At 40.7% G+C, this 23,821-nt stretch overlaps 1 protein-coding gene across 1 annotated transcript in view; it reads left to right on the top strand.

The window, feature by feature from the left end:
- LOC121182251 (chemokine-like protein TAFA-5) overlaps nt 1–22,122 on the top strand; it is a 34,595-nt gene extending 12,473 nt beyond the window's left edge. Inside the window, exons 2-4 of the mRNA XM_041038663.1 lie at nt 2,138–2,287; nt 11,932–12,059; nt 21,381–22,122. Of these exons, the coding sequence (XP_040894597.1) occupies nt 2,138–2,287; nt 11,932–12,059; nt 21,381–21,389 (287 nt within the window). The 3' untranslated portion in view covers nt 21,390–22,122. The remainder of the gene's footprint in view (nt 1–2,137; nt 2,288–11,931; nt 12,060–21,380) is intronic.
- Nucleotides 22,123–23,821: the final 1,699 nt, after the last annotated feature.

A 23,821-nucleotide genomic window follows, 5' to 3' on the forward strand; every position in this document is an offset into this window, starting at 1 on the left:
GTCCCCATGGATGCACAGCTGATTATCACTGGATTAGTTTGATCCTGAAGAAGAACAAAAACATGATGATTCTCAGGTAAAAAGCAGGTTTGTTTTTATGATTTCTGAGAGGCTTTACGCACGTTAACCCACAAACGATGGAGATAATGGTCCTCAGAACATAATATGTGTATTGTGTGTGTTTGAGTTATGGCTCTGAGAGGAAGGAGTGTGATTGTGACTGTGTTGCTTGTTGTTGAGGGCCTAATGAAATAACCTAAAGCCGACCTAGTACTTCTGAAGCCTCTGGTCCAGGGTTCAGCCATGGGCCAGTTTTTTTCATAAAGGATTAAACATAAAAACTTTTTTCAGCTGCATAGTTTTTACAAGCATGGTGGCGATGCAGGTATCCACTGCACGTTGAAGATGTTTTAGTTTTTTAGAGTATTTTATTTTCGAGGATTTTATCTTGTTCAGGTTTGTTTCAGGATCGTATTTGAGTGCAGGCGTCATTTTTCCATGAATAAGTGAAGAATTAACAGTGCTACAACAACTTATTTAAAACTCATTTGGCAAAAAAGGAAATGACATTGGAAGGCTTTATTTATTTAATGCTGACTGAAAGTACTGTTCATGTTGTCACCTTTGAAAACTATGTTTATCAGCAGGTTCTTTCTGTTAGACTGCCACATATCTGTAAGCAAATTACTACTGTTAGCCATCACAAGGTCATATTTATTGGGATTTACTTGTAACCTTGTATATATGTTGCCTACAATAGATTTATAAGACCCAGATTTGGCCTATGGGCTGCTCTAGGCCCCCGGGGCAGTTGCCTGCTAAACTGAGCTGCCAACCTTAGCTTAAACCTCAACACTGTGCAGATTAAGCTGAGTTTTCTGTCCCTGACTTCTTTTAGAATTGGTGCTATTGATGGGCCGGTGTGATGTGTTTACTGCCACTGCAGAGAAATTAATGTCGTACATTGTTTTCCTGTTGTTAAAATCAACAGTGACCCTTGTATGAGAGCTGCAGCTGGTCTCACAAGTGGACAAGAGTCTTTTCCATCACGTCAAGGTTAGAGAGAGACCAGAGGATTCATCTGAGCCAAATGTAGACAGAAACTATATGAGCAGATCGATCGCCTGCCTTTAACAGTCACCTGACCCTCACCACGCAGATCGTAGCTGCCCCTCGACAGTCTCGCTGTTGCTTTGTGGAAACTTTTCCTCCATTTGTTTAGATCTTGTTGGTTCAGGTAAACTTCCCCTCCAGGTGCTCGCCTGCTTGTAAAGGTTTTCCCTTTTTGACAGACACAACCGCCCAATCAGAGATGATTCTGAACCGTCCTTAATCACCAGCTGTTGTTGTTGTTGTCGCCGTCGATGACGATGATGCCTCTGACCCCACTGACCCCCGTCTCTCTGCACTGATCCTCCTCTTTTCTCTGCTCTGAGGTCCTGATTGTTGAGGGGACAGTCCATGGCCCTATTGATGACAGTTCATCAGCATGCAGCGGGGGCTTCTGCCATCACTACGGCAACCAAATTCACCCTCCACCCCCCAACTCGTGAGGCTTTAATCTGTCCCCTCTGATTCACCCAACATTCATGCCTCCATCAGTCTCTGCCTTGGCTTAGGATCTTGATGATTGTTTCATATGATGTTTAGTCCTTTAATGATGTTTAGTTTGTAAAAATGTCACATATGCAGCCACACGTTGTCCTCTACTATTTAAACAGTTTTTTTTAACCTGCATCTTTAACCATGAACCTCGTCTGCACCTCTCACTCTTTATAAATTATAAATGAACAGTATCAACAGGAATGATCCGTGAAGTTGCAGCCTAGTTATTTTCTTCTTACCTGAAGAAAACAATTTCACAGATATCATGATAAAGAAAAATTAATTACTGTGAGGATTAATTAATTATTCATCTGCATGGGTCCTTCAAAAGGTTTTAGTGGTTTGAAGAGGTCTCAGAGAGGCTGTACAGGTCCCTGAGGGTTTTAGTTTCCTTCAGACCTGCAGACATGTTTACCTGCGTGCTTGGAAGCTTCTGAGTGTTTGTGAGTGAATATAAAACTTTTTCCTTTAAATTAAAAGAGTTAAAGCACATCAACCTTATGTGGTTTATTTACTTCCTTGCGTCCCTCAGGTCAGCTGGCGGCAGGGACCTGTGAGATCGTCACTCTGGACCGGGACAGCAGCCAGCCGAGGAGGACCATCGCCCGGCAGACGGCCCGCTGCGCCTGCAGGAAGGGACAGATCGCCGGGACAACACGAGCCAGACCGGCCTGCGTTGATGGTAAGATGCTCGCCATCCTCTGACGGCCATAGCTGGTTGGTGGAGACACTCAGGAACAGCATGTTAGCTTTGACCAGAGTATGAGCTCAGATTCATCTTTGGAAATTCAACAACATTTGGACATGTAGAATGTGACGCCATTAAGGCAGGTGAGAAGATTAATGAGTTTTACCACAGATGATCTGTAGTGTTGAATCACTCCTTCCACCATATGAATCTTTCATTCCCGCCTCTCTGCAGTTCTCCTGTTATGTACTACTCTCTTGTCCTGCTATATATATATATTTCTTACACTTGACAAGCCCTTGTTCTATGGTTTTTGATTCTTGACAATGTTCACAAAGAGCGGTTGGATGCTTTCCTTAGATCAGGGGGTTTTCAGACTGTGAGATGTGCCTTTCGCAGGGGCCCAGGGGAGAGCAGGAGGGGGGAGGAAGAGATGTGAGGCAAAGATGCTGCTTGAGGAGAAAGCAAGACGTGAAAAAATGACTGAAGTGAGTAGTTTGGCCCGATGTTTTGGCCCGGACATCAGCGCGGTCAGCAGTTGGAGCTGCAGCAGAGGCTGTGACACAAAGCGCATGGAGACAACTAAGGTACATTAAAACCCCTGGCACCCGGCTGCCCCAGTTTGTGTCCAAAATTGTGCTCCTTCTCAGAGTCATACCACCGTTAGAAACATTCATAAATCTTCTTAGAGAAACCTCATAGTTTAAAGTTTTCTTTGGTGTCAGAGAACTACAGTACAATTCAGCTCTGCTGAGGGCATCAATTTGCCAAAATGTAAAAAATACAAGTTAAAAAAAAACAGAACCAATTGTAAAAACTACCAAAGCACTATGAAAACAGCATGATCATCTACCAAATAAAAGTAAAACAAAGAAATGCTTGAAAAAAAATCATCATTATGAACTATTTAATGTAGCAACATAAATATTGTTTTTCTCTTGACTAAGGCTTTTACAGTTGTCTTGACTTTGTCTTAAAAACCCGTTTAGAGTCTTTTTAAGTGATAGTTACTTCAAAGTGCATTAATACATCCGAAAAAATATGTATGCACAGTTCTGAGACTGAAGGTCAGTTCACAGCTCGAGGCGAACGTGTAGTTAATGAAGGAAACAAACATCTTCTCCACGTCTCCTCATCTGGACTCTGAGGTTCAGGATGGGAACAGCCCAGATGGGAACAGCCCCGTGTTTCACTGCATTTCATCACCGACTGTCTCCTCCTTTCTCCCTCTCTTTCTGCTTCTTTTTCTACCATCTGGAGACGATGACAACAGCTGGAGGGACTTGGTGGACTCTGCGGGGATTTACAGGCTCTCCTGGTGATTTTCAGAGGCTGTGAACAGTTGTTTAGCCGAGTTAAACCCTCCTCTGCAGTCTCTCCTGCTGCCTTCTCTTCAGTAAAACTTCACTTGAATAGAACTTTTCATAATTTCTCATTTAGATTTGTCTTCAGATATTAGATTTTCCAAAATGATCACATCCAGCAAGATCTAACCAGGATATTTTCACCTGAGCAGCATCAAAACTTGACCTTGTTTACTGAACAGCTTTGAGCTCTGTCCCCACTCCGCTGTCAACTAAACCCTGCTGGACACTGATGGAGGGGTGTCCAGCTGATTTGGCAACAATATTTTTTGCCATCTATTTCTGCCCACCTCCAGTCTTGATGCTAAGCAAGGCTGAACACAGCCACGACCCATCTCATACAAACTCGTTTCTTTAGTACACCTCTAATTTGCATCTAACCAGAAACATGTCAACAGATAGTGTTTGCTCTCAACAACTGTTGATCATGCTGTGGATATTTTTCTCTGCAGTCCCACAAGGATGTTATAAAGTTGTGTTCATTGTGGATTAAAAATATAAAATTTGAAGTGGATTTTAACTTTTGACAGAGCTACGTGAGCAGTGTCCATCTGTTTCCAGTTGTTCTATGAAGATTGCCCAAAATGTTAGTTGCTTGATCAAAAAGCAAGTTAATAAGTCACCTGAATCATTTTTGCTCTCTGTCTAACAAATGCACAAACATTAGCATGAGCTTTCTGGCCTGTGTCAGCATACCGTCGGGCTGATGTTTGCATTACTGGAGATGAGCAGGTTAAAGTCTGCATTGAGCAGTTTGAGCAGAGCTTGTGCTGTCGGCTGTCAGAGCTGTTTGTCCACTCTCTGCTGCTTTGGGAGGATAATTTCAACAGCAGAGGAGAACGCTGCTGATTCTTGCAACCTGTTCTCTGAGCTCTGAGACTCAACAGCAGCTTCCTGTTTTCCCTGAATGTCTCAAATCAAACCTTCTTAAACTCACAGTGACCTTTTGACTGCAGTGGTTTTCCAGAAGCTGCTGCAGAATTTCAGATAGAAGATAATCAACTCTGGAGCTGGTTGATGCATCGAATACTTTTAATTTTCTTTAACTCCCCACAGCCGAGCAGGGAAACGAAACAGCTTTTATTTTAAAACATGTTTTGCAGATGTCACTTGCTTTAATCAGTTATTTATGAAACAGCCAAAAGTATATGGACGTTCCATTCATACAGGATAGTTGGCACATGCTTTAGGAAATTTAGTGTAACTTACATTAGAAGAGACCAGATACAAATGTTAGATGTGAAAAACAAATCAGTGTAAATGTCATGTGGAAAAAGTTGTATTTTATGAAACATTCAGAGCAAACTTTAGCCTTCATCTGTGTCTCTGTGACCTTTACAGAGCTGCATGTTGGTATTTATGTCTCTTTGTGTTTTCTTTCTCAGTCTCAGGTAATCCAAACTGTAAAGTCTTCTGAAAGTTTCAGGGACGACAAATTTTACTCAACCTGAGGAAAATTTTTGCAACCAAAAAAAAAGAAGGCAAGGGAGGAAAAAAAAATAAAGAAAACAAAAGTGTCTCCAAGCCAAAGTAAACAAAAAATAAAACCCATCATGGGACTGGTAAACAGTGGTGGAAGAACTATTCAGATTATGTATTTATATAAGAGGAGCAGTACCACTTTCCAAAAATACTCAATGACAAATAAAAGTTGTGCAAGCAAATGTAACTAAAATACCAAAGTAAAAATACTCATTATGCAGAATGGCAGAGATTCGGTGAAGCTAATTTTACCAGCTTTAAATTCTGTCGGGTAGTTTAATCAATAACATCACATTTTACAAAACATTTCTTTTGTGAGTAAATTTTTATTCTGAAATATAACTACATAAAAGTAGTGCAGTAAAAAGCACAATATGTCCCTCTCAACTGTGATGGAGTATAAATATAAAGAGTTATCAAATGAGTCTTCTTGATAGTCTTCTTCTATTTTTATGTAGTAAAATATAGATGCCTCTGTTTATTCATTTCTTCCAACAATGTAACTGATTACACATTTCCCTTGATGCACTTGCATTTGTGTTTGGCACATCTCTTTATTTCATTTTGTTCTATTTATTATACGGAATTTTAGCCTGATTTTTGCAAGTATGATATTCAGAACAGATGCATGTCTGTATTTTTTACTGTGTCCTGTCTTATTTCAGCTAATCTTATAAACAGTTAAAATGAGACAAACCTGCTTTTCAGTGTACGGTCGGAGTCAGTGCAGTGCAGTCACGGCTCAGAAAGCCTTAAATAAAACTCAGACCTCAGCAGCAGCTACGTCTGGATCTCGCTGACCTTTACTCTGCTTCTGAGAGCTGCATGTTGGTATTTATGTCAGTTTGTATCTGAGGCAGTTGCTTGCTTTGGCTTTCGTTGCTCTGCAGAGAGGAATCATTGTCCAGAGGAAACAATGGAGAACTGAGCTGGTTCCAGATACAGAGACTTCATCGGGTGTCTTTAACTCTGGTCTACCATGTCTGAGTCAGTGTCTCCAAGTTTGATTTCATGAGGACTTCGTCAGGCTCTGAAGCAGCTGCTCATCACATACATTTTTTAATCAGAGAACTCTGACCGCAGATGTTTCTGATACACCTCCTCTGCTTTGCACACTTTGAATGAGCAGTAAAATAAAAAAAAATATTCCAAGCTACTGTTTTATTCCAGACATTAATGGTATCAGACTGAGAGCGTTGAATAAAAAGCAAAGCTCTGAGCCTGCGTGGCAAAACAAGCGGATGAGACCTTTTTGTTTCTCATCAGGTGGAGATGAACTGAAAAGGGCAGGGAGGCGGTGCATTCAGGGACTCTGTTGTCAGCTTTTCATTCCTGGAGTATGAGACATGTTAAAACCTGCACTGACCTCAGACCTGAAGACTGAAGAGATGAAAAGAAAATGTGAAAAAATTATTCACATTTTACATGTTTTTGTAATTATGAATTCTAAAAAAATATATGACTTCTGTCTCTCAAAATTGCAAAAACACTGTTCTTCTATAAAATGTATCACAATTATTCGTTAATTAGTCCTAATTAAGAGAAAATGCAGTGCAATTCTGCAGAAAATAAAGTAAAACAGACAGAAAAGGTTGTGTGAAGAAGGAAAAAGGTAAAAATGAAGGTAGAGACAAAGAAGGGAAACTTTTTTATTTTCTTTTCCTCTCTGGTTCATCAAACCTGTCTGTCCTTTTAAAGAGGATTAATGGTTTCCATGTCCACTTCTTGTTCAGACTGTAGCACAGTTTTTATTTTTTCCTTTCTTCCATCTGTTTGTACTTTGCCTCATTTCTTTTCATTCCTCTCTTTACGTTCATCTTGTCCTCTGGGGAGAAGGCAGTGTCCCTCCTTCTGGACGCCGTCTTTGATGAATGAAGCGATTACAAAATGGCCTCCTCTCTTTTTGGATAAATGAACTGTGCTGAGCGGCGGCGGACAGATCTACGTTGCGGTTGTTCATTAATCAGTTCGGTGATGCAGGCCTCGCAGGTGTTCAGGTGTTCACTGGTACCTGAGATTAATCCACTGCACCCCCATTACACATTGTTTGTTAATGTGAAAGTCTGTTTTCTGTTTCTGACTGTTTCCTATATTTAATGCCTGAAAACACCTTCATCCATCCTCTGTCCTTATTGGTCAGAAATAGAGACCTATAGGTGAACAGGGCTTCTATAAACTCTAAATATTTGATCCTAGTAAGGTGGTATATTAATGACAGCATTAAATCCCAGTGCAGGTAAAATCTCTTGGTCTGTTTTGAACCAAAATTACGTTAAGAATAACGTACGTTTAAAAAAAGCACCCGTGAATATATTCCATGTTTTACTTGTAATAAATTCATATGTACTTTTCAGGCAGCTCACATGACTTGTAATCATTAATATGATTTTCACATATCTGGGAAGATGCCGGAAACAGCTTCTTCTTCTATTCTATTCGGGCGTAAAAAAACTTTCTGTGCAAGTGAAGATGTTTATTTGGATTTTGCCGTTTACATCAACCTTTTTTAATGCAATGTTTTAAAATGTGCATAAAAATATGTTGATGGAAGCACAGCTAGTGACAATGTGCACATCTTTTTCTCTCTTTATTATTTTCTTGTTTTATCTTACACTGAAATTATTTCATCTGCATTTAAAATCTAATGATTTCATGATTTGTCTGTTCTAAATTTTATTAGTACAAACATTTCCCTGCCGTAATGCAAGACACTGAATCACAAAAATGTAAGTCACTTTATAAAAACTTTTGAACAAGTGAAAACAGGACAACAATATTTTCAATTGGGATTTACTTAAAACAAAGAAAATTAATTTTTATGTAATTGATGTTGATTGATGTTGTGATTGTGACCTTGGATTTGACGCAGATCATCAGTTAATATGTCGACATCATGTGTTTCGGGTCATGGTTGGATGTTTTTATGAAATTCACTCTGTTTTTTGTTGTTCTGTCTGAGTTGTGTTCAGTCTGAGATTTTCCAGCGGATTTCAGGAAATGGCAGCAAATACGGCCTCACTGTGAGGTGTATGATAAAAGACTGAGACACTGCTGAGGTAATGGAGGTGTTATGGAGGGAAGTGCGTGGAGTGTTCACTCAGTCCAGGCGTCCTGGGATGATAGAGAAAAAATACAAATCAACAAAAGCAACAAAAGTGGCGGCCACTGTGGGTTTCCATCTACTTTCTTAGCAGGTGTTCACACGCCGTCCTCTCAGAAACAACCAGGGCACTGCTGTTCCCTGCCGCTCAGCTCTCTGAAACCTTTCATCAGGTCTCAGGAGGATACTGAGGGGGTTCAGTGCTGCACTGCTGAGCCACAGGGACAGAGGTGATGAAATGTTTTCTTACAAACCAAACCTGAAATCTGGGAAGAACAGGAAATACACGTTATTCTGACTTGAAAAAGTTAGCTTCTAGGTCCTGTTAGTTAGTATTAACTTCTACGTCCTGTTATCTTAGAGTTATCTCCTATTTAGCTCAGTATTAGCTCTGTGTCAGGATTGTTTTGAGTTAGCTTCCAGGTCCTGTTATCTTAGATTTAGCTTCTACTTTCAGTTTAGTTAGCTCGAGATCCTGTTAACTTAGAGTTAACTTTTAGGTCCACCTATATTTAAGTCCAGTTGTAGAAACCTTTTTGCTTCTAGCTGTCTTAGTGTTAGTGTCAAAGTGCTGTTAGCTTTGAATTAGCATTCTGGTTCAGTTAGTTCAGAGCTATGGTTTAGAGTTAGCTTCTACATCTAGTTAGCATAGTCTGTCTAGGTCCAGTTAGCTTACATTCAATTTTGAGGTCTGTTAGCTTAGAGTTAGCTTCTGGGTCCAGTTATCTTACAGTTAGCTTTTAAGTTTAGTTAGCTCAGAGATAGCTTCTGTGCCTAGTTAGCTTACAGTTAGCTTCTAGGTCTCATTAACTTGCAGTCAGCCTCCGGGTCCAGTTAGCATCAGCTAGGTCAACAGGATGGGTTGGTGACTAGCTGGTTGTTGGTGGTAGGTGTTTTTTGGTTTTTGGTTTTTTTTCCTCTATTGATGTATCTAGACAAGCAGATCCCCTTGCTTCCAGTCTTTGTGCTAAGCTGGATGTAGGTCTACTGCAGAGAGCTCTATATCCATCTTCTCACGTGACTCTGGAGAAGAACAAAAAGATTTAACTAAATGTCAGGTTATTCTTTGACACAACCTTTATGCTATTTGAAATTTTAACTCTTAACCTAAACTAAATTCTAAAAATAACCCTTAATGAATTAAGGAGCAGCTTAAGTACTCCCTCATTCTGGAGGATCTCTCTCTGCCCATCGTGATAAAAGTGTGAGGTGGTGGGAGAATTTAATTAAGTATCATGGCTGAGAGGAGCTGCTGTTGTTCAATAGGAAATTGGTTTGATAATTGGGGGCTAACGGGCTATCACAATCACACCACTGCTCCGCTGCTCCAAAGGGAGAACTGATTACCTGGTTATGTATTACAGGCCCGAACACACTTTCATTTTCTTCATCTTTCCCCAGGCTGAGCTCACAGAGTGTAATTTAGAGCCGGGAATTAGGGCAAGGCTGGAATGATGGGAATGACGGGGTCGGTAAGGTGTCACCTGGACAGAAGGAAATCCCTCTGAGTGACTGATTGGACAGACTGTGTGTGAGAGGGTGTCTAAGAGGATAGCTGCTCTGGGTTCTGTCACTGTGCTGTGTTGGGTTAGATGATGCTACTTCATCATATGTTACCTCACGTTACGTTGGTACTACGTTCCCTTGTTTTATGCAACCTTGTGTTGCTCAAAGCATTGCATTGCCTTGCATTACGTTGCTGTGCACTACATTACCTTGCATTTCATAAACTTGCAGTCCTTTACGTTACGCTATTTTTCATTGCAATGTGTTGGGTTTACTTTACAATTTGTGGATACATTACAAAGCGTTGAGTAACATTACATTGCCTTAGGTTGCATTGTGTTACATCATGTCATGTTATGTCACATCTCTGTTTTAGGTTGTTTTTTACCACACTGTGTTGTATCATGTAATGTTACAATACACTATGTTACACTAAAAGATGCAAAATTATCATGTTTAATGACAAATTCTTTAAATAACCCTTGGTGTATATCTATTTATGCAGCTCAGCTCATTATTAAAACATGCACAGTTCATTGTGCATTAAAGCCTTGATACATGTTTAGTATTTTAGAGTCATTGCTGTACAGTTAGGGCAATGAGTTTTCATAGGATTATACTGTTAATCATTATAATCATATGAAGACTGACAGAAGAGGCCTAACAGCCAGCATCAGTACCTACTCTAATCACACACATTGTCGTCAGGAAATGCGTCTTTGATTTACTTTGTTCTGTTTGATGCCTCCTCCTCCTATCTCTCCTCTCTATAATGAGGAACATCGCTTTCTCTTCTCCCTTGTGTGTTTTTTCCCTCAGGGTCCGGTGGCCATGTTTAATTAGATGCACATACTGTTAATTGCTGACAGATGTTTGTTCCATATTCTTCTGCTGACTGCATTGAATATATTGAATACTCTTTTTCTTATTCCAGAGTTACAGACATAGCTGCTCTATCAGTCTGACCTTTGACCTTATCAGTTCTGACTGTTAGTAATGTTGATTTTCTGGGGATTAGATATCTGTGCCAGAATCCTTAACTTAAATGGATTATTCACCAGTTTTACACATGAAGATCAGTCATTCTCAATGGAAACACTGGAGGTGCTGAACAGGTTTTAACTGTACAGCAAAGAGCATTAGCTACAAACTGGACGTGTAGAGGTTGAAAGATGTTTATCAGACAAGGACAGTTAACTAAAAGACGTGATCCAGCTACACCATGGGAAATGAAGTATCAGTTGTTTTGGGAGTTTGACCAATACTTGGGACTGAAAGTTGGGACATATTGACCTTTGATTCAGCTGAACGTCCTGTGATTCTGATTATTTCTTGTTAGCGACTCAATTGGACTCCACGACTCACCAAACTCATCCTCCTCCCCTCCTCTTCATCACCCCCTCCAGTCCCTCTGTGGGCCAATCGGGGAGCCACAATATGCAAATGTAGTTGTGAGAATGTCCTATTTCTTTATAAATAGCTGAGTGTGATGAAGAGGAGAATCAGAATCAGTTCTCTGATGTTGGAGTTTAGTTTGGCTCTTTGATTTCACTTTTCAGTTTTGAGAAAAGAGTCACAAAATGCTGACAGTAAAAAAAACTAACGCGATTTCAAGAAAAACGTTATGACCATAATGTCACGACTTAATGTTAATTATATAATGTTAATAATCAAGAAAAATATTTTATTTTAATATTTTATACAACAAAAAAGTTTTTTAATAGAAACAATGTTATTACGCGATGCTGTGATACTGTTGTTCTGAACCTTTCATTTCATTTTCCAGCTCATGTTCTTTCAGTGTTGTTCACTGAAGCCAATTAACATGACGCTGCTGAAAAAATGAACTATACCAGCAACATGAGAAAATAACTGGCTAATTATGCTCAACACAAACACAAGGAACCATTTCAGAGGGGCTTTAATTAAAGTCACTTATCTGAGAAGGGGTTGTTTATTTCTTCTACATTGTTTACAATCTAAAAACGGTAACGTTAAAGACAATAAAATCTATTATTTCATGATAAAATGAAGGTTTGAGGACACTCAGGAGGAAGCAGGTCACTCAGCAGGGAGTCACTGATGGAGTTTTACAAATTAAATAACACATCAAAGCAGAAATGAAGATGAAACAAATAAACTCACTCTCTTTTCTCCTTGTCCCTCCTCCTCCTCCTCCTCCTCAGTTCGTATTGTCAGGAGTCGACAGTGGTGTGAGATGACTCCTTGTCTGGACGATGAAGGTTGTAATCTCCTGGTCAATCAGTCGGGCTGGACCTGCACGCAACCAGGAGGCCGAGTCAAGACCACCACGGTGAGAACTGAACTAAACCTGAACCTGATCTTACTCACATGTTTGTCACTTGACTGATTGTTGTGTTCTCTCTCACCCCAGCATCATTTTTCAACAGCAAACATGTCAAATTAAGACGTAATGCTACTATTTCATGAGACCTTGAAATGGTCTTGTTTTTCTGGGCCTGCAGGAAAGTTTTGGGTAAAACCAAATATAGTGATTTAACCTGTGAACGACATTATGTCTATAATGTCACTGTCCCCTCCGTTCCCTGCGTTCACCAGCTGGTTCACCAGCTGGTCTCTAACTGTGTCTTACTGCTGCTGAGTAGATAGTGGACAGTGGCTTTTCAGAGCTTCTTCTCCGAAAGCAGCTGCTGCTGATGCGGAATACAAAGCAGTGAGAATAAACCAAAACTGTAAAGTTGTGGTCCAGACAGATAATGAGCTTAAACCTCACTGTAAAGCTCCATGAAGCCGAGGGGAGAGCTGCAGATTCAGCTGATAATTCTGTGTAGGTTCATTGCAACAAACGTCTTTCACAGTGTTGCTGTGTTTTCACTTTGATATTTAATAAAGAGTCATTATAAGAATATCAGTTAGAACCACTTTAGGAGGAAAAAAGGAGAAACCTAAGGTAGAGCAACAGTGGAGGGATCCCTCTCTAATAGCATTATTTTTATGTAGAAAGACCAGTAATAGAATTAAAATAAGAAGAAACATGATAACATTAAAATTAAGTAGGAAATATTAAATGTGCAGGTTCAGGCAGAGTATAAAGCTGGTGTGGCGTCACTGTGAAGAAGCCACAGTGTGCAGATATTACCGCTGACTTCATTTTGTCATTCACTTGTAAACACGACGATCACAGACGACTCTAAAGACACACACTCCTGCTGCCACTTTGTTCCTACAGTTCACCCGCAGCCAGACATTTTATTAAATAGATGGAAAAACTAGAGATAATATAGTTATTGCCCTTCATCCTTTCCTTTCTTCATGTCCTTCCCTCTGTGTGTTTCAATCAAAGATCTAATTGTAACATCAGCTAACGGCTTCTAACGAGGACGCTGCTGGCTCTTATTAAAATCATAGCCTGTGTATTAGTTTCTCTGTGTGTGTGTGTGTGTGTGTGTGTGTGTGTGTGTGTGTGTGTGTGTGTGTGTGTGTGTGCGCTGATTGAATAATTGCTACCCATGAGCACTCTCTGCTCCGTCTGTCACCCTTCAAAGCAGCTGATTAACAGCAGTTGCTTCAAAAGCCTCTTCATGCAGCAGATATCATCACATTAACCAAACCTCATTCAAGATTTGTTGATTTTTTTTAAAAACACAGCTCTTCATCTTCTTTCAGTTCTCTGCCATCCTCTGTTCACATGATGACCTTTTGTCTGATGAGGCTGATCAGCTGTTTTCCATGTTACATCAGCGTCTGTTCACCTGCACTCTGATCCAAACAGGATAAAACCAGAGATTAGCACTCACCTGTTAACAGTACAGATTCAACAAAGCTTTATCCCTTTTGGCTGAGTTTGGACAGTCATGTTTGATGAGTTGAAACAACAGTTGACAAAACAATTGTCCACTTACCAACTTTTTCTGGAGCTTTCAAGAGTATCACACAGTCTTCCTCAGCAGCCTGAGGTTGCTCGGTCGTACTGGAGCTGTGCACGTTCAAACATTTCACAATTTAAGATTTTTCTGAGATTCTGTTGGTTCATTTTTAGGTCTTCTCATCCGTGTTGGTTTAAAAGTTCAACTGTCAAAAGTTCATATTTGGAAAACAGTCTTATTCAGACACTTTCAGTTTTAGTTGGACTTGGCAAGAGCTGACAGTGCAGTTAGTTAGAAGATTTGCGTTTTACAAAGGCTTTACAGAGGCTCTACTGTCATCTCAGTTCTGTGAGAAAAACACTGGTCACTTGCAGACTCGGCAGAATTTATTTCGATTATCTAGAGAAAAACAGAGAAACTTTATTTTCCAGAGAAACTGGAAAAATAAAGTTTGAATCCACACTTCCAAACAGAGTTTCTTGTGTACGTGACATGTAAAAAAATGCCAAAACACGGCTGTAAACAGTTGTCTGCTGTCAGAGCTGAGAGTTTCGTCTGAGTGTCTGAAAGCTGACGGACACCGTCCTGCATCAAAATACCAAACCTCCCTCCCTTCTTTCCTGCGTTCTGGTTGGTTGGTTTGAGACAAGTCAGCTCGCTCTCTGAATAAAGAAGTCTGTCAAACCACCGCCGACTTTCACATGTAAGAACGGTGGAAGACCTCCCTCGTCTCTGGGTGGCCTGAGAGTTTTTTCCTCTGTTGGGAACTTGTTTTAAAGATGGACAGCAGAGTGAGCATCTGCTCTGTGTCCTGAAATTCAGAGCCGGATCGCTGGAGCGTCGCCTCTCATTCTCCTGAGGACACCGACGGACAAAGAGACACTACTGCAACTTCAGGCCATCTGAAATCAGACATGTGTTTGAGGATTTTGTCTTTCTTTCTTTTTCAGTCCTCCCTGACTGAAAAATAAAAATCATTTGTTCTTTCTGTATCTGTATTCACTGCGTTGGAAGTGCTCATGTTGTGGCTTTTTACACAGGCACATCCACATGTGCAGTAACAGTAAAGGGACAAATTAAAGGTTATCAGTCAGGGGACACATGATGGACTTTGGATAGATGTAATGTGCAGTTCCACGTTTTGATAATTCTGTAATCCAGACAAAAGGCGTTTAAAAAATCCCTTCATTAATAGAGTCTGCATGCATGCTCCCATAAATTAATCCCCTACAACCTAATCCCTTAAATGAGTAATTAATGTTAACTTAATGAAAACATTAAGAACATTTAAGGCATAAATAACCCTAAAACAGGCCTGACAGCATGATATTCTGAACGGATGGCGACTGGATCTTTTTCCAAAACCTGGACCGTGATCCTGACTCTGAGAATTCTGGGACGTTTCATCCTCTCAGCTCGTCCTCCAGCTGATGAACGTCTCCCCGGGCTCTGATGCACAACAACACTCTCTCTTCTCTTGTCTTTTTTTTTTTTTTTTTTTTGGTTGAAAGATGGCGGCGTGTTTGTTGCGTCTGCCGCCTCCAGCTCAGCGCTGAATTCACAGATGAACATATCTCAGTTTTTAAAGGAGCTTCACACAAACAAGCTGCTCTGTTAATGAAGGACAACAGATCTGATTGCCTCGCTGTAAGGCAAATTAAATTACAGAGACGCAGCGCTGAGTGGGTGGACCGACACGAAATTCTACTGTGTTTGCATGAGGAGAGGACTCAGCGTTCATTAAAACTCAGAAAGCAAGATCAGAGGAACAAATGACGTTTAATTAGCCCTGAGGAGGTTTACAGGCTTACAAAGGATGTACAGAAAGAGTAGAGGATTTAATTGGTGATATATAACGAGTCTGGATGAGGATTTGAAAAAGACTCACAGTGCTCCTTCACGCTGTCTCATGTCCCTACAGACTGATGATTGGAGAAGCTTTTTAAAGGATGCAGCTATTATCTATCCACTCTTTGGCTGGACTGGCCACGGTCCAGCACTTTGTCCCCGAATGTCCATGACTGCATCAAAACCAAGAAAACAGTGTCTGAAACGTAGACCAGAATCCCATGGTGTGGATGCTGCTCTGACCCCCCCCCCCTCGAACCCTGATCTCAGGAGTCAAAGTCCTGTACATAAATGTAACTCATCATTCATTCAGTCAAAAATAATATTGTTTAATATTCAGGTGCTGCCCGGCTCGCAGTAAGACTCCATTACTTTGGTGTTTGGATTTTGGCTTGTGTGCAGTTTTATGGAGGGGTGATATCAGTTTGGTTTCCGTGAGCAGACTGGTCTGGGATATAGCTTAATTACTCTGGCTGTTGAGTAATTAGTAAAGTGATGTAATTGATTACAGTTTTCAGTTAATGTTCCCAACGCTGGTGATGAAAGGCTGTGAGGTAACTCAACCTGAACAAGAAACGCAAAACAGATTCCAGTGATGTTCAGGAACGTCCCAAATGTACAAGCACCTGTTAATCCACCTCTGAGAGCCCAGAGACCCAGAGGTGTTTGGAGCCCGGTACACCTGCCTCACTAGTCTTGTTCTTGCTGTCAGAGGGATGGCTAAGAGAAGCTGAAGTCTCGTTACCTGAAAACTCACCTGTGTTGAGGTGAATTGTAATTTCTCAGTGGGATTTTAAAACATCTATAGACTCTGAGAATATCAAAAAAAGAAAAAGAGTCCATAGCTGTCTTTAATTTTTTAAGAAGCTGCATGCTTTGCAATATTAATGGGACAATTTCTGGCTTGTTTTTTTTGCCTTGGAAGTGAAATAAATAGAAACAGAGCTCATTGTTTCTCATCACCAGCCACAATTCATCATAAAGCAATTATGTCGGAAACAAGGGCGCCTGCTTTCCAGTTTACTCCCAGCTGCAGTGTTTATCATAGAAACAGCAGATAATACACACACACACACACACACACACACACAGCTCTGATAACTGAGGCTGTATTTGCTGTTGTAGAGCAGTAATGTAATTTAAACTGATGTGTAACTAACAACATAGCGAAGCTCATTTCTGTCATCTGATTGTTTCTGCCACAGATTTAATTTCTTTTTAATATTTTTTCTCCTTTAGGGGATCCTCTCTCTAAAACGGTTTCCTCTCCTCGGAGTCTCTGATCATATCTGCTTCTTGTGTCATTCTCCTGCTTTTAATTTGTTTAAAGTTTTGAAAACTAAAAGTTCTGACGTTCTCTTATTACCGCTGGTGCGACTGATTGGTGCGTCTTGGTTTATTTTAATGCACTTTGATAAAAACTGAATTACTGCTACAGCTTGTATTTACATCACCGTCATTATCAGACAGGAAGGAGTGGGTCTGACAGTCAGATATAAGGAGGAAGTATGCGAGGTATATCCCTTTGGCAGAGGTCGACGGGAGCATCCTATGTTCACAGGGTTGTCCACTTGGTGAACCGCTGACTCTGAGGCGGTTTGCAGTGAGTCTCTGGTAGCTTTCTGTGTTGGCCCTCAGCTCTGTCTCTCTCTTATCTGTTTGTCTAAACACCTGGCTGTGAATTCAAAACTCTCTCTCGTTGGGGGAAAGGAGATAGAGATGCGTGACAGGTGCTGCGTTCTCATACTCTTCTCCTGTAATTGATCCCATTGGGTCATCAGGCTTTAGAGAGAGCCAATCAGAGAGCAGGTATAAACCGTGTAGCCACAGCTGTTTGTGCAAAGTCGACAACATGAGACAGGAAGTGTCTGAAGATTTGTTGTTTGGTTGTCTGCAGTCTTTATGCTCATAGCGGTTCCCGCCTGTGGCTTCATATTTAGTGGACAGATATGAGACTGGTATCAATCTTCTCATCCAACTTAATAACAACTTATTCGTTGTGTTGCTTTGATAAAAAAAAATAAATAAAATTGGAATCTTTGGACATTTTGAAAACCCTGAGAGTTTGAACATGTAATGATGTCTGTAATGATGAAGGTGTTTTCAGGTGGAAGTACAGAGGCTAAAACTGCAGAAAGCTGTTCAGCTGAAAGTGTTCAACATTTCATTTCCAACATTCGTACGTGGTCGTTACAGACCGTGGCGTGCGGCGAGGGTGTAATTTGCCATCGCAAAGGTGCAATCAGGCGTCGCAGGCAGAAAGCAGAACTCATTTGTGGCTCGCTGCATCGGCCCCACCTGGAGTTTTTTTTTTTTTTTTCACAACATAACTGTCCTTGGGAAAAAAAAGTGCCTGACTTTACCTGTCTGCATGTTTCTGTATGTTTGTGTGCTGGAGCCTCCTGTGTGGTGGAAACCCGCAGAGGTACATTTATTTTCATGTCACACCGGGAGGAAAAGACAGAGGAGCAAATCACAGTCTGCTCAATCAGACAGGAGGAGTCCAACTCTCCTTGGAGAGAAGGACAACTGTTCACTTTGAATGTGAACATGGCATGATATAAATTCAGAGACTGAATGTCCTTTAATTTTTTTTTTTTTTTTTTGGGTGTGTTTGTTTTTTCACCGTCTTTTCTGCTCAGGTAGAAAATCTCAGGGCTCAGTTTGACTGAATCCTTCCTGTAAACACTCAGAGTAAGTTTAAAGGAAAGAGGTGAAGGAGCAGTCACATTACACTGTCTGTTTTCCACACACACCTGAGTCAGTCGGCAGAGTCATTAAGCTGTAGGAAAACTTCAGGTGGAAACTTCTCGTCACCTTTTCAGTTAAAGTCACAAACATCACTGGCTGTAGATAAAATCAGATTTAGATGATTCATGTTAAATTTGCAATATTCTCTGTGATTTTTGTTTGCTGTCTGTTCCCAGCCACAGACTCTTTAGTTAAAGGTCTAAAGCAGCATCTCACGATAGTATATATGGTTGTTTTCAGTGTATGGTGGTCTACTCAGTTTTACCCAGTGTTGCTGTGTGTTGATAAAAGGCAAACCCCCAGCAATGGCAGTCAGTATGTAGAAATAAGAATGTACTGATAGCATAAAAGAAGACTTTATCACTTGTGTTGCTTTTATTTTAGGATATAATGGGATGATTAGATTATGAGATTTAGCTGTTGTTTTGCCACCAGGCCTCCCACTGGTTTTCTTTTTTTTTTTTTATGTTGTAAACAGGAAGTACAGTGATTTTAGTTTTTATTTATTGTATATATGTTTGTTTATTTCTTTACATTTTGTGGAATCTGCTCCATGAAGAGATGATGATTTCCAAGATGATTCATGGCCGTTTATCTTCCATCAGCACCAGAGACAGTGATGTCCCCAGAGAATTGTGTTCATTCCAGCAGTTTGTGTTGTCACGTGTCAGGGAAAAGTGACAACCTGCTGGGGACCAAAGTACCTGTTGCGTCCTCCAAAACAAGACTGAAACTGGACCACAGGTTTTAATGCTGTGTGATTATTTCATTGTTCACATTTCAGTGAGTGTGACCTGAGCTCCGTGTATCACAGCATCGAGTGCTCCCTCCTGCTCCTACAGGAGGCTACAGGCGTTTCATGTGTGCTCTGACTGCAGGAGCTCGAGCATCAGATCTGAAATGCTCCAAACACACCTTCACCTCCATGTTTAATCAGCTGTGAGCGGAGCGTTTAGGGACGGTCTGAATGTTGATGCTGTTTCAGAGTGATGTATGGTTCTCAGTGTAATCCAACTCGTCCTTGTCTGACTCCTCCGGCTCTTTTAGGATTCCAGCTGCAGTCAAACAGGATGGACATGAATAATTCAGAGGTGAGCGGCTCAGAGGTGCTGCCACTGCGGCTGTTGCTTCTTCTCCTTCTTCTTCTTCATGTGAGTCTCCACCTGGAAGCAATTACAGAGAGCTCAGCCTCCACAGAGGGGACAGAAATGAAGTGTCCTTTTCTCGTCCCCAGAGTTTCATGTTTTTAATCAGAGCCTCAGAGCCTTCAGGAGGACATGTCCATGTCCACACACTATGAGAGGCTGCCTCCAGATGCCGGGTGCAGCTACTGTTAGATGCCAAACTAATGATTCATTGGTGAGATTAAATGAAGCGTCTTTATGTATCTGCTGTATCCCACTCCTCTGAGCCATAGAGCTCCACTGTTTCCAGATACACACTAATGCACTGGGTGACACGTTGCTTCATTACCATTAACACACACACACACACACACACACACATTGTGACTCAGTCCCACACACACACACCGTCCTGCTGCCACAAATACTCATGTGGATTAATCCGCTGCTGAAAATAGTCCCCCAACAAATGCATTGTTTCCTCTTGTTTGACCAACATTTGCTAAAAAACAACAGTGAACAGCTGTTTTTGGAAACAACTGAGCCTTTTTTTTTCCAACAATGAAATATTTCTGAGATTTATGTCGTCAGTAGGAGCCAATGGGGATGAGTACCACAGAATTAGTGAAGTCAAAGTCCTGAGAGACAGACGGACAAACACATTTTTGATTTTTTTTAAACATTTTTGAAGGGTTGTTTTCAAAGTCACAGAGGAGCTCTTTCTAAGATTTGCACTCATCTGTACTTTCATGATGTTTCTCTGGATGCCACAGTTTCTGTGGAGTCGATATTTCACCTCCTCCCCCTGTGTCTCTAACAGGCAGAGACATGTTTGTATAGATTCCCATCCCGTCAGTGGCTCTGTGTTCAGTCTGAGTTCCAGCTCAGCTGCTTTAATTAGACGAAGGGCTGCGTGGGTTTTTAATGCTGTGGTCTGTGTGAGACTCGTTTCCTCTAATGAAGCCCAGCAGAGTCGCTCGTGTCTCTCAGACGCTCGTCAACACCAGCTGGAGGCAAAACATGAAGCTGAGGAGGCTCAAACGGAGCTGCTGTGCAGGGGTTTTAATGCAACTGTCTCAGCCTGAACCACTGAACCAATGATTTTTATAGGAATTATTTCTATATATTTCATTTACAGTAGCTGCTTTGAGGGGACATAATGAACTGATGCACAGTGTAAGACTGTACTTTATCAATATTTGTCACACGACTCATTTTATTTGATTTATTTGATAGTCCTGCTGTTGTTTGCCACATTGCTGTGTGGCTGATATTTTAAGTGTGCAGAGACTCTTTGGGTGTTGTTGGTTGTTGGTATTCATTGTGCACTTTTTTGCACTGATTCGTTCTCATGTACACTGAAAACTGTGTGTGGTGAGAATAGCAATCAATATTATCTACAGTTATATGTTATATATGTTCAGTCAGAGGTAATAACTTCAGCTGCTTCCTTTGAAATCGATCGCTCTAAATATTTATAATTGGACATATTCTATATGCTCTATTCTGTGTTTTAATAATACATTAACATTGATATATTTATTATCTTTTTATTATTATTTTTGTGCATCCACCTGTCAGATAAGTGCATTACATCATTACTCTGCTGGTGTGTTAACCCATTCACACTGACACAGTAACACCGAGCCCAAAGTTTAAAGAAACTCTTGCACCTGCTGTTGATCAGGAGGTGAAGTTAAAAAGTGCATGAACCTCACCTTTTCTAGCTTGTTGTCCACACAAATGTCAACTTCATTCAGTGTAATATGACAATAAATCGTGAAGGTTATAATGATCAGTTTTTATTGAAACACGTTCAGAGAGGTGTTCATTTAACTCAGGGATCCATGTTGAATCCAAAATACTATTGAATCAAGGCCTCTAACAAATTTTATACCTTTTCTTTTTAAATGTTGATTCTAACTTATGAACAGGTTCAAACAGCGACATCACCTCAGCGGGTTCATGTAGGTGAATGTTTTGTTGATGAGGGTCTCAGGCCAATGGACACTCTGACTGGTTATGACTGATTCTCCTCTAACGCTGCTTATTTCTGTCCTCCAGGTCTCCTGACAGCGGCGGCAAGGACATACGCTCCCCAGAGAAAGAATGGTTCCCATCGTCCATCACCCATCATCGCTGAGCGGAGCATCTGCTGCCGCCACAGCTGCTGGCGACCAATCATTGGCCTCTATCAAGGCGTCGACGCTCGTTACTTCATTCCTGGGTGAACTGTGGAAACTGCCGCCTAAAATTCTTTCTGGGAAGAAAGCCACTCAGTTTATTTTCCAGGAGATTTGAATAGTGGAGTGTGACGAGCTGCTGGATTGATTTCTTTTGTTTGGCACCGAACTCTGTTTCGTTTTTACAGACCAAAGATGAACAGAGCCAACGATGAGACGTTTAAAGGGGGTGGAGACTTTCAGAACTCCCCCACAACAGCATATTCATGTAAAGAAATGAACACATTGTGATATATAAGCGACTTAACTGAGCAAAGTAATTATTGTATACGAGTTGACAAAACAAGAATCTGTATGGGGAGAAGCTGTTGATGTTTCTGTTGGCACAGTCCAGCTGTTCTTGTGCTGAACATCAGGCTGGTGGAGAATGTAAAAAAAAAAAAAAAAAAATCACATCAGGCATTTTTCTTACAGCAACGTGAAACTTTGTGCACTTTTAACAGGCACCTGAAGACATATTTTAAAGTTCTGTACTGTTAATGTATATGTACATTAACGGTACATATACAGATTAAACCCCGATACTAATGAAACCCAGACATGTAATGTAAAAATACATTTCAAGCCTCTCTGGGCCCATTTTGATGCTATTTTACACATTAAGTTGATTTCCCTCTGAAGAAAGCAGCTTCATGCTAAAACGTAGGTCAGTTTTATTTATGCAGCTGTGTGTGTAACCAGTCAGCTGATGAATGCCTGAATCAGCCAGTCACAGTATGAAACAACATCCTGATCATGATCATGATCATGTTGATCGGTCGGCCTGGATGGATATCCGTTAAATTTGGTTCAGATTTCCATGGTGACTGAAGTGTCATTAACACATCACAGGTGTGAGGCTATTTAAAAAGCAGCATTGGTGAAAAAATGAACGCCTGCACAACGTCTCCAAGCCCTGTAATTTATTCAAAAAGACAACATTTTGATCCAAATCAGATCTTTGTCAGGTCAAAACGCTTAAAAACAGGTGTGTAGTTCAGTCACACACACACACACACACACAGTGTTTTACATTTAATATACACAGAGATATGAGTTACCTGAACTGTCAATTACATTTTGTTTGCATCTCAGTGGCCAAAGTGCAGGATGCTAACCATGCTATATGCTGAAACGTTTACCTGCTTAGCACCAACATGTTAGCATTGTTAGCATGTAGCTCAAAGTAGACACATGCCTAAATATCACACGGCCATTAGCTTGGCTGTAGACTCACGTCACCTCTGATGAGTTGATATAAACCACATCATGCTAGGACAGTGCAGCGCCTCCCAGAGGACAGATGATGTTTCTATTTACACCATTTCCAACTTTAAAATATTCTCAGAGATGTTTGTTATCAGTGTGCAGAGTTTCCTCTTTTTACCATTATAAGTTGCAGAATTCTAAGTTGATGTTTTCTGGCTCTTCTCCACCAAACTACATTATGCATTACGTCGGATTTTCCAGTGCCACATTTGGACAACGTGCAGTCAGCATGGCAGGTTTTAATGAAACAACAAGCAAACCATTTCACACTAGAAGCCAAGCTGTCCTGTCTGTTTGGGTTTGGGGGGAGGGGGAGGGAGAAACATTAAATGTATTTTCAAAAGCCTAAGGTTCTATATTTAACAGTTTTATATGTTGTATCTTTGTAGAAAATCTTATTTAACATTCATGTTACTCATCATACTCTGGATTCACAGCCGGCTGCAGGAGACTGAACCTCGCTGCTGTGCAAAGCTCGCTCATGGTTTCTGACAGTTTCTCAGCAGGGAAAGGGGAAAATTTTATGATGCCACTTTCTGATAAGACGCCCTTTATAAAGCATTTATAAGCTGTAAGTAATGTTTTGTTAAGAACCTGAATTACAGAGCTACAGCGACAAATCAAGTGTCATGTTAGGTAAAGGCAGACGCCAGTCAAAGAGATTTTTTTTTTATGTAAATATTAGCATATAATTGATTATCTTTAATAAAGCCATTAGTTACAACTTATAAACCCGTTTTATGAGAAAGTGGCACTGAGTTTTTCTTCAGTTATCGTAGGTTATGTACACCAAATCCCACAATGCAGTGTGTCTGTAGCTCATTGCCTTATTCATCTTAGTCTCCATCAGCCAGAGGAGATGAAGTCACCGCCTCTGTTTTGATGCTCTGCCGTTATGAACCACGTTTTTCATTAAACAGAAAAAAAACACAAGTTCAACATCTTTCATATCAAAGGTTTTCGTCTCATGACAAAGAGTTTCTGTGGAGGACAACAACTGCAGGTAAAAACTTT

Source organism: Toxotes jaculatrix, chromosome 5 (genome assembly GCF_017976425.1).
Source record: "Toxotes jaculatrix isolate fToxJac2 chromosome 5, fToxJac2.pri, whole genome shotgun sequence".
In the NCBI taxonomy this organism is placed as follows: Eukaryota; Metazoa; Chordata; class Actinopteri; family Toxotidae; genus Toxotes; species Toxotes jaculatrix.